General features: G+C 41.1%; 1 protein-coding gene across 1 annotated transcript in view; it reads right to left on the minus strand.

Moving 5' to 3' along the window:
* Positions 1 to 12486, minus strand: part of LOC139026868 (zinc finger protein 271-like) — a gene marked incomplete at both ends in the record, with an annotated part of 17051 nt that extends 4565 nt beyond the window's left edge. The window contains 2 exons of the mRNA XM_070442125.1: positions 9806 to 10012; positions 12139 to 12486. Of these exons, the coding sequence (XP_070298226.1) occupies positions 9806 to 10012; positions 12139 to 12486 (555 nt within the window). The remainder of the gene's footprint in view (positions 1 to 9805; positions 10013 to 12138) is intronic.
* Positions 12487 to 12488: the final 2 nt, after the last annotated feature.

Raw genomic sequence — 12488 nt, forward strand, 5'->3', positions numbered from 1 at the left:
TCTGTAGCTATGAAGTGCTTTTGAAAGGCTGGTCATGGCTCACATCAACACCATCATCCCAGAAACCCCTGGACCACTCCAATTCGCATGCCGACCCAACAGATCCACAGATGACGCAAACTCCATTGCACTCCACACTGCCCTTTCCCACCTGGACAAAAGGAACACCTATGTGAGAATGCTGTTCATTGACTACAGCTCAGCATTCCACACCATAGTGCCACTCCAAGCTCATCACTAAGCTAAGGACCCTGGGACTGAACACTCCCATCTGCAACCTGGATCCTGGACTTCCTGACGAGGCCGCCCCCAGGTGGTGAGGGTTGGCAACAACACCACCGCCACACTGACCCCTCAACACAGACCCTCAGGGGCTTATCATGGACTACAGGAAACGGAGGGACATAACATGCCCACGTTCACATTGACTTGGCTGTAGTCGAGCCGGTCGAGAGCTTTCAAGTTCTCTGTGTTCACATCACTGAACCAATTATGGTCCAAGACACCTAACACGGTCGTGAAGAAGGGCATGACAAAGCCTCTTCAAATTCAGGAGCATAAAAGATTTGGCATGGGGGCCCTCAAGATCTCAAAACAAGTTATCAGCTGCACCATTGAGGCATCTTAGCTGGCTGCATCACCACCTGGTTTGGAACAACTTCTTGGCCATCTGACAGGCAAGGTGCTATATGAGGGTGGTGCGTACTGCTAAGCACACACTGAAGCCGAACTCCCTGCCACCAGGGCCTCTATACAGGCGGTTGTCAAGGAAGGCACTAAAAATGTCAAACGCCAGCCACCAAGTCATAGACTTTCTCTCTAGGTCCAAAAGGCTCCTTAATGTCCCACTTCACAATAACAGGCACTTACAGTGACCAAGGGGCAGCCTCTAGCAGCTGCAGAAATTTACGAACTCGACTTGTTGGAAAGGTGGGCATCCTATGACGTGCCACGTTTAAAGTCACTGACGCTCTTCAGTAAGCTGTCATTTCTACTGCCAATGGTTTGCTATGGTGATTGCATGGGCTGTGGTGCTCGATTTTATACAACGCAGTCCACAACGGGTGTGGCTGAAATCAGCCGAATACCACTCATATTGTAAGGCGTGAACACAACATTTGTTATATTTAGTGTATTTGCAACTGCCTCACAAAAAAAATATGTCAACAAAATTCAGCGCAACCCACGACAGAACACAATCGACCCAGTAGATCTACGTCAAGCCCTAAAAAAATTGGGATTGCTGGATATTATAAATGACTTATACCACAGCTCTAACCATGATGGACCCCAAAATGTCTTATGAATTTGAAATTTCACGATTAGACTGGTTACATCTTGCATCAGAGAATTTAAATAATTATTAGAAAAAATCTCATTGTAAAGCCTATCTTACTAACACTGACAATCACTGAGTAGATCTTTCTAGAATATAACTGGGATAATCTGAGACCTGTTAACTTCATTTACACATGGACGCTCAACAAAGCATCTACATTTGCCGGAAAAATGAATTCTTAGAATATACATATATACCGACTAGAACACTCGATTTAACATCTATCCATTATGAACATTCATGGATGAATTCTAGAACCTATATACTATATAGACTAAGAAACCTGGTACTATCATGATTGGAAGAAACGATATCTATATATGACTAAACGGTTAACTACATGACACAAAGGAATCTACACTGGCAGTTATCGAAGACCCATATACTGTATAAGCCATTTGATTCTTGAAGAATATAAACTATAAATTGCCTCAATGTTTCAACAGTATCAACCCCATCCGAAACCAAATATACGCCTGTATAATGCCACTGTTTGTAAAAAACACTGTATAGCTTCAAAAGTAGGTTACACGGTGGCCAGTCCTTGGGATTCATAGTGTAGTGAATGTTCAGGGGGTAGCCCTAGACTGAAAACTCAAACCGGGTCCAGCGACTGTCCAAGCCCACTTATAACTGTTAGCCAAGATGTCTGAACTTCTGTGACGCTTGGTTATCGGTGTACAGCTTCTCAGATTATAATTCGCCATCTCGCTGTCCACAAGTCTCTGGGAGCCATTTTGTTGTATTTTAAACCTAGGTTGTTCCCTTTAAAAAAGCCACATCATCAATCACACTCTGCAGTCTGAAACAATAATAAAGCTGTATCTCCACCACTGTCTTGGTAATAGATGATGGAATGGGCGTGAGACATTTAACTATCTCAAATTTCATAGACAGAATATGGATGAAAGGAACAGCTGACCATCCATGATATCAAAGCATTATATGTTTAACCCATGTTAGGTTATTCAGTGTTGATTTACATTGTTTCTAAACATTGGGAGTCAAAAAGCTTATTTGGGGATCTGAATGGGGTACAAAGTTGAACTAAGCTCAAATGAGGCATGTGTATACTCTTATAAGAATCAATGTCTATAATAAAGTAATTTAAACATGTCAAAATATGGATGTAGCAAATTGCAGATTCCCCTTTAACACCACACATCAGTTCAACACAGCAGAGTTTGTGTGCTCTTTTTTAAGACAGTACTTACTAGTGTTAATAGGGACCGTTCTCAAAACCATTTACATGCTATTGTTCATCATTTGACACATTGGACGCCTTAAAGTCTGGCCTTTGGTTAACCGGGCCCAGATATCCAGTTTCCTCCTCTTCCTTTTTCGATGGTGCCAGTTCATCTCCCCCTCTCTTAACTCCAAAACCTCCATCCTCCCTCTGTCTCTTCCTCTCTCTTTTTTACCTGTAACAGCCTCCTTCCTCTTTCACTCTGAACGGTCTTCCTTTCTTTCCACTGAAACGTCTTTCTCTTCTTTCCACTGTAACAGCCTCACCTCTACTTGTTTTTTGTATTGTAACAGCCTCCTCTTCCTCCTCCCTCTTTCACGAGAACCTCTTTCTCCGTCCAGCAGACGTTCTCTTCTTAGCAGGAGGAGAGTAGTTTAGTGAACTCATGGTCGGGGTTGTTTAGCATAGCTAGGCTAGTGCTAACTTAATACCAGCCCGCCTAGCTGCTCAATAACACAACACCGTTAATGTGAAATTAAATGGAATAACTTACTAGCGTTAGGACGACAGAAATTGGTTTAAACACAGTGGCTAATATACACTAAAGCGTCTAAAAGAGCGTTATTGGTTGTTCGTACGTTGTTTTGTCGAGAAGCTGACGGGAGAGGGCTGGACTGGAACTGTTGCTGCTGTTTGAAAAGCAGCGTTCGTCCCACGTAGATTTCTTCAAATTCAGGAGCATGAAAAGATTTGGCATGGGCCCTCAGATCTCAAAAAGTTATACAGCTGCACCATTGAGAGCATCTTGACTGGCTGCATCACCGCCTGGTTTGGCAACTTCTTGGCATCTGACAGCAAGGTGCTATAGAGGGTGGTGCGTACTGCTAAGCACACCACTGGAGCCGAACTCCCTGCCACTCAGGGCCTCTATACCAGGCGGTGTCAGAGGAAGGCACWAAAAARTGTCAGACGCCAGCCACCCAAGTCATAGACTGTTCTCTCTAGGTCCAAAAGGCTCCTTAARYTTCCACTTCACAATAACAGCACTTACAGTCGACCAGGGGCAGCTCTAGCAGTGCAGAAATTTTACGAACTGACTTGTTGGAAAGGTGGCATCCTATGACGGTGCCACGTTTAAAGTCACTGAGCTCTTCAGTAAGGTCATTCTACTGCCAATGTTGGGCTATGGAGATTGCATGGCTGTGTGCTCGATTTTATACACCAGTCAGCAACGGGTGTGGCTGAAATAGCCGAAACCACTCATTTGAACGGGTGAACACATACATTTGTTTATTTAGTGTATGTGCAACTGCTCAACAAAAAAAAAAGATTTAAAAAATCTCAGTCGACAAACAGCCTACAGACAAAACAATCGACCAGTCAACTAGTCAGTCCTAAAAAAATGGGGGGAAATTGACTGAATATTATACAATGACTTAACAGCTCTAACAATTTGACCCCCAAATGAAATCTTCACTGGCAATTCTAGAATATACTATATAGACATCTGGTTAAACTATCATTATGACATCATGGATGAATTCTAGAATATACTATATAGACTAGAAACCTTGTTAAACTATCATTATGACATCATGGATGATTTCTAGAATATACTATATATCCTAGAAACCTTGTTAAACTATCATTATGACATCATGGATGAATTCTAGAATATACTAATATCTAGAAAAACCTGTTTAACTATCATTATGACATCATAAGAAAATCTACACTGGCAGTATAGAAAGACCCATATACTGTATACCCATTGATTCTTGAAGAATATAAACTTATAATAGCCCTCATATGTTTCAACAGTATCACCCCATCCGAAACCAAAATATACGCCTGTATAATGCCACTGTTTGTAAACAAACACTGTATAGCTTCAAAAGTAGGTTACAACTGGATGGCCAGTCCTTGTTATCATAGTGTAGTGAATACCGGTAGCCCTGAGCTGGACTCCAAACCTGGGTCCAGCGACTGTCAAGCCAACACCTTATAACTGTTACCCAAGATGTCTGAACTTCTTGACGAGGTCGCTAGGTTGGGTTACGGTTGCTACAATAGCTTCTCTATGAATTTGAGAGTGGTTACATTTCTCCAGCCCCCATCCCTCAGCTGTTTACCAAACTAAGTCTCTGGCAGCCATTTTGTTGCTATTTAAAACCTAGGTGTTCCCTTTAAAAAAGCACACATCAATCAACCACTCTGCAGTTGAAACAATAATAAAGCTGTAATTCCACCACTGTTTTGGTAATAAGATGATGGATGGGGCTGGAGACATTTAACTATCTCCAAATTCATAGACAGAACTATGGATGAAGGACTGACCATCCATGATATCACATTATAGTTTTAACCATGTTAGGCTATTCAGTGTTGATTTACATTGTTTCTAACATTGGAGTAAAAAAAAGCTTATTTGGGGATCTGATGGGGTACAACAGTTGAACTAAGCTCATGAGGCATGTGTTATACTCTATAAGAATCAATGTCTATAAATAAATAATTTAAAAGTCCAAATATGATGTAGCAATTGCAGATTTCCCCTTTAACACCACACATAGTTCAACAACTGCAGAGTTTGTGCTTCTGTTTTTAAGACAGTACTTACTAGTGTTAATAGGGACGGTTTCTCAAAACCATCTACTACTATGTTCATCATTTGAACCATGGACGCCTTAAGTTGCCTTTTGGAACCGGCCCAGATATCCAGTTCCTCCTCTCCTTTTTCGATGTGCCAGTCATCTCCCCCTTCTCTTTAACTCCAAAAACTCCATCCTCCTCTGTCTCTTCCTCCTCTTCTTTTACTGTAACAGCCTCCTCCTCTTTCACTCTGAACGCGTCTTCCTCTTCTTTCACTGAAACGTCTTTCTCTTCTTTCACTGTAACAGCCTCACCCTCTACTTGTTTTTGTATTGTAACGCCTCCTCTCCTCCTCCTCTTTCACGAGAACCTCTTTCTCCGTCCAGCAGACGTCCTCTTCTTTAGCAGGAGGAAGTAGTTTAGTGAACTCATGGTCGGGTTGTTAGCTAGCTAGGCTAGTGCTAACTTAACCAGCCCGCTAGCTGCTCAATAACCACAACAACCGTAATGTGAAATTAAATGGAATAACTTACTAGCGTTAGACGACAGAAATTGTTTAAAACACAGTGGCTAATATACACTAAAGCGTCTAAAGAGCTTTATTGGTTCGTCTATTTTGTCTAGCAAGCTACGGAGTGGCTGACGAACTGTTGCTGCTGTTGAAAGCAGCGTTCCGTCACTAGATTATACGTCACACTAGCAGCATGCCTTAAAGTCTCAGACCGCCATCTGCTGACTGGAGTGGGTAACGCAGTTGAGAGAAAATAATATTTTATTTTCAGAAAAAAAGTTGAACGGTTGGAAGTTTTTACTCACCAATGTAGCAAAACAGTGTAGTTTTAAAGACGTAATAATGTAGTTGTAGTCACGACCTGATTACCTATATGTACAAACATAGTTATGTTTTTGGTTTATATATATTTATGAATTTATTTCCGGGTATATTCTAAACTACCCACAATGCACTATTTCTCAACATCAAATTGATCTACTCTATTCTACCGAGTTCGTATGCTAGCTCAAGCTGGCTAACGTTAGCCACACCTCATGCTTTTCACGGACTGAGTTGCCAAAGATTTTTATAACTAACCCAAGATAGACCAGACCTATCGTTTCCAATGGGAGCAAATAATCAGAGTGGACAGAGGTGGGTGGGCAGAGCCAAGCAGGAGCTAGCGAGATCCTATTGGCGCGTTCTGGCATTTATTTGCATATTACATTAGGGGACGCCTACTATGTGACGTGCGTGTTTTTTATTTACATTTTGGCAAAGGGTAAAGTCTACAAAACGTAGCACACTGTTTGTTACATATTTTAGTTATGGAAACCGCAAACTGTATTGAGATCAAACGTTTCATCAATGAGAAAATGAGCTACTCTCCCACTGAGCTTCCTCTCATCACCATATTTGGTAGTGATGGAAACGCCAACTGGATGCTTCAGATTCATACATCAGGTGAAAATATCTGGCTCATTGTTCTATTAGGGTTAAGTGCCTTGCTCAAAGGCACACCCGCAGATTTTCACCTAATGTATGAATTTTCGGCTCAGGGATTCGAACCAGTGACCTTTCGATTACTGGCCCAACACTCTTAACTGCTAGGCTATCTGCTCCCAAGTGGTGCAGCAGTCTTAGTCACTGCATCTCAGGGCAAGAGGCGTCACTACAGTCCCTGGTTCAAATCCAGGCTGTATCACATCCGGCCGATTTGGGAGTCCCATAGGGCGGTGCACAATTTAGCCCAGCGTTGTCCGGGTTTGACCGTCATTGTAAATAAGAATTTTCTCAACTGACTTGCCAAAAAGGTTAAATAAAGGTTAAAGTTAAATAATAAACAACAACACTGCTACACTAAATGTTCAGTGAATGTGAGTCTATTTAGAGGTTAGGTTTACATTTAGAGGTTAGGTTACACAGACCCTCTGAGCCGTCCGCATGGTCTTAAAGCACACCTTTCAGGTTTTGTATCACATTGCAATGATAAAACTGGGGGGTAAAAGTGACATTTCAGAATGTGGAGGGATATGATCCCCCCCCCCCCCCTGCCTCCAGTGAAAGTTGCCACCCTGCAAAAGCACCTGCCTTCTGAGAGCAGCATTTATTTATCAACTGGAAGCAATGAGCCCAATCAGTCCTCCATGACGACAAAATCATAAACAACAGAGTAGGCTAATAAGTCCTTAGTTTTAGGGCTATGCTCAGGTAAAACAAATTTATACTTCATAATTCCAAGTCCTATTCCCGAAGACTGGAAATATGACAGACAATTTTATCTTTTAGGCCGAAAGATATAACCTAATCGTTTTATTATTTGTAGTAGAAAGCAATGGGTTAGAAGAAGCCTACATAAAACTCATAGTTAAACACAACATCCATTTATGGCCAGCTATGTAACCTCTAACATTGATTTATCCTGCAATATGTTACAATTGGTAATATTACATGTGTCTTCTTCTAATGCCTCTGAAGCCGGTTGATGTTTATTGTGATGAGTCTTGTCCTGGAGGCAGAACTGACAGAAGGGTTAGGCATTAGGGTTAGCAGTATGGTTAAGGTATGGTTAAGGTTAGGAGTATGGTTAAGGTAATTTAATGTTAGGGTTAGCAGTATGGTTAAGGTTGGGTTTCAAAATCCGTTTTTTGGTACTAACCTGTGCTCTTCAGGGGAGGATAATCTAAAAGTAATCAGATTACTTACTGATTACAATTCTGGATAACTAGTAACTGTATATTTAGAAAGTAACCTACCCAACCCTGGATACAGTATATAGGTCTCTCCATGGGTGGGAGATGGACATTTAAGATGATCAACACTCTCTTTATATTACTGACTTGTTGACTGATTGATCCATTCATCCTTCCATCCCTCCTCTCCTCTCCTCTGAAGACCCAGTGAGGGTGGAGCTCAGTCAGAGAGCTGTTGAGGGACTGGTTAGGAAGAACACTTCTACAGCCAGAGGTGAGAGGTCACACATGGTTTAGATGGTAAATATTTATGTCCCCTTAGTGGTTCATCACGGAAGCAAAAGGGAATATGTTCCATCATCCATGTTTATTTACATTAGTGCAAATTGTCCACTGATATTGGTGTAATTTCTCACCCCTTTTGGCTGTATGAAAGTTAATTTCCCCTCAGGCACACATTTGTTCTTTGCGTTGAAGGTCATTTGTCTATACTGAACCAAAATATAAATGCAACAATTTCAAAGATTTTACTGAGTTAAAGTTCATATCAGGAAATCAGTCAATTGAAATAAATAAATGAAGGTCCTAATCTATGATTTCACATGACTGGGAATACAGATATGCATCTGTTGATCATGCTGTTTTAATCACTTCTTGATATGCCACACATGTCAGGTGGATGGATTATCTTGGTAAGGGAGAAATGGCTCACTAACAGGGATAAACAATTTGTGCACGAAATGTGAGGGAAATAAGGTTTTTGTGCGTATCGAACATTTCTGGTATCTTTTATTCAGCTCATGAAACATGGGACAAGACACTTTAAATGTTACGTTTATATTTTTGTTCAGTGTAGAATGTACTTTCCCCACTCATTCACCAGTCTCTTTACATTTCTTATGCATATTCGGTGGCCTGATTGCGTCCAGACTGTCAAATTCGAACACAATGCCCATCCGGCAAATCTAAATCTAATGCGAGCACATTGTGACTTTTGTGCATCCAGACCAGCTTGATTCGGATGACGGAAGTCACATTTGCTGTCCCCAGTCCACCTGGCCGTGCTGCTGCTCCAGTTTCAACTGTTCTGCCTGCGGCTATGGAACCCTGACCTGTCCACCGGACGTGCTACCTGTCCCAGACCTGCTGTTTTCAACTCTCTCGAGACGCAGGAGCGGTAGAGATACTCTTAATGATCGGCTATGAAAAGCCAACTGACATTTACTCCTGAGGTGCTGACTTGCTTGCACCCTCGACAACTACTGTGATTATTATTATTTGACCATGCTGGTCATTTATGAACATTGTGAACATCTTGGCCATGTTCTGGTATTAATCTCCACCCGGCACAGCCAGAAGAGACTGGCCACCCCTCATGCCTGGCTCCTCCTCTAAGTTTCTTCCTAGGTTTTGGCCTTTCTAGGGAGTTTTTCCTAGCCACCGGTCTTCTACACCTGCATTGCTTGCTGTTTGGGGTTTTAGGCTGGGTTTCTGTACAGCACTTTGAGATATCAGCTGATGTAAGAAGGGCTATGTAAATACATTTGATTTGATTTGGTGCCAGGTGTAACGAGGCCGTAGATGCTCCATATCCATTACTTTGAGTGTTTTATATAATATGGACTAAATGTGTTTCTTTCTGTGTGCAGGGGCAGTCAAAAATGGAACTGCAAGGCCACAGAACATGACATAAGCAGAGCTGTGGGAGACCACCACAAGCCCCTGGTTAGAGCCGGGGGTGGTGTTTACCACCTCCACCATCAGAGCTGTGGGAGACCACCTCAAGCCCTGGTAGAGCCGGGGGTGTTTACCACTCCACCAGCAGAGCTGTGGGAGACCACCTCAAGCCCCTGGTAGAGCCGGGTGGTGTTTACCACTCACCAGCAGAGCTGTGGGAGACCACCTCAAGCCCCTGGTAGAGCCGGGGTGGTGTTTACCACTCCCACCAGCAGAGCTGTGGGAGACCCACCGCAAGCCCCTGGTAGAGCCGGGGTGGTGTTTACCACTCCACCAGCAGAGCTGTGGGAGACCACCTCAAAGCCCCTGAGAGCCGGGGTGGTGTTTACCCACTCCACCGCAGAGCTGTGGGAGACCACCTCAAGCCCCCGGTAGAGCGGGGTGGTGTTTACCACTCGCACCAGCAGAGCTGTGGGGACCACCTCAAGCCCCCGGTAGAGCCGCGGGGTGGTGTTACCACTCCACCAGCAGAGCTGGGGAGACCACCTCAGCCCCGTTAGAGCCGGGGGTGGTGTTTACCACTCCACCAGCAGAGCTGTGGGAGACCACCTCAAGCCCCTGGTAGAGCCGCCTTCAGCAGGCTGGAAAAGTGGGATTGATCTGTTTGATCCATTTGTTTGTTTCAGTTTTCAGTAGTTGAATCCTTTGACATATTTTTTTATTTAAAAAAATATATTTTTCAACAAAAAATTTACTGGATTGGTTGAGAAAAGATACTAAACTTACATACAATGTACTATTTTGACATAGTGGAAGATATACTGAATTTAATCTGTTTTTCATACTAAGATGGACCACGATACGTGTTGCTTTTGCACATATTTGTTCATTGGTTTTGCAAGAGTCTGTTGATTGGTCGGTCATTGGGTTAATTTGTTTTACAATATGTTCAAATCAAATCAAGCTTTATTTATACAGAACATTTCAGACATGAACGAATAAAAGCAATAACAATAAAAACTAATATTTACTACACAACAATCATAATGATAAAAACTAAAGAATAATAATAAAACGAATATTTACTACACAACAATCATAATGATAAAAACGAAAGAATAATAATAAAACTAATATTTATTACACAACAATCATAATGATAAAAACTAAACAATAACAATACAAACTGAAAAACTAATGAGCATGCTAAGGAAAAGCTTGTTTTATTCCATTCTTTGTAAACAATATAATTTGAACCGCCAAAAAATTGTCAGTTGATTACATATATAATTAAGATGACTAAATGTTCCATAAAATGCAAATATGATGAAATATCAAAACAGAATGTTAATATGTATTGGCAATAATTCACTTAATTAATGGTGTGGATTGGAATTATTAAACATTTATATTTTTTCAGGCTCAATGTTTGAAATATAAATCATATTTATATTATATATTATATGAATAAAATATAGTAGGTGATTTGAGTCATACTTCTTCAGTGGAAAGAAGTCAACTAGAACCTGAATATTGTAAAGAAATACTGGAGTGATGATGGATTGTTCATAGACCCATTGTTTTTTAATACTGCGTCCATGTGAAATACTGGAGTGATGATGGATTGTTCATAGACCCATTATTTTTTATACTGCGTCCAGGTGTCTAGGCTGCAAGTACGTTTGAATTAAGTTGTTTTCAAGTCGTTGAAACAAGGACCTGAAAAATACATCTTTTCAACTTTCAAACAAAACCCGAACGTAGTTTGGACCTCGGGCATAGTCTTCTTTTCAACGTCATTTTGCTAGGTGGGAGGAGCCCAATGTCAAAACAGTTTTAACGTGTCCTAATCAATAACCAATACGCAGAAACAGTTTGTGATATATTGTCAACCTAAACATAAAATGTACTATCGACACAAACATAATAGTAATAATAATATAATATCATAATACTATAAAAAAAAATGTAAACGAGCACCTTCTAAACTGCACAAGCACCAAAAACACTGTTTTAACAACTGGCAATAAATCACTGATAATGATTAGGGGGGAAATCAGGTTGTACGTGCTGTTGAAGCTAACACAACTAAAAAATCACATGTAAATGGGCGATATCTTTTACCTCACTGGTTAGAGGACAACCTGCAGAAGACAGTCGGCTACATTTTGGAGTGATGCATTTACATGTAGGGGTCCTCAAACCGAAGAGAAACGCAACACTTACTTGTCATCACTCATAACGATATGAAATAGTTGCGCGAGAGGGGGGAGATGAGATTGCACGTACGGTTAGAATAGTTTTAAAAAAACACATGGAATCTGGGAATAACGTGTACATCACTGGTTAGAGGACAATTTGTAGAAAACAGCCAGCTACAGTTTGAAGTGATGCATTTTGATTTAAGTGGGTTGCCAGTTTAAGTGTAACGCAACACTTTATTTGTCAATCACTTTTTGTTAATGACATAAATAGTACTTTTTGTTAATTCAGAGCCTGGATTTTTTCCCTGATGAGGCTAATATCACGCTGAAATCAATAGAAAAGGGGGGAAACGTTTAGGGTTCAACATTGTGACATTATTAATTAAAATACTCATACTACAATGTTAAACATTCTACATTGTGACATTATTTCATTGAAAACTCCTTCATGTATGAATTTTCTGATGTTTAATCAGAGATCTTTTATCAGAGTATCTCTTGTCACAATGATCACAGCTATGACATTTCTCTCCTGTGTGTGTTCTCTGGTGTGATTTTAAACATCCTGATGAAACAAAACTCTTTCCACAGTCAGAGCAGTGATAAGGTTTCTCTCCTGTGTGTGTTCTTTGGTGTATAGTACAACAGCTAGATGTAACAAAACTCTTCCCACATTGATCACAGCTATAAGGCTTCTCTCCTGTGTGTGTTCTCTGGTGTCTTTTCAGGCTGCCAGATGTAACAAAACTGTTCCCACAATGATTACAGCTATAAGGCTTCTCTCCTGTGTGTGTTGTCTGGTGTA

This window comes from Salvelinus sp. IW2-2015, unplaced genomic scaffold (genome assembly GCF_002910315.2).
Source record: "Salvelinus sp. IW2-2015 unplaced genomic scaffold, ASM291031v2 Un_scaffold6141, whole genome shotgun sequence".
Lineage (NCBI taxonomy): Eukaryota > Metazoa > Chordata > Actinopteri > Salmoniformes > Salmonidae > Salvelinus > Salvelinus sp. IW2-2015.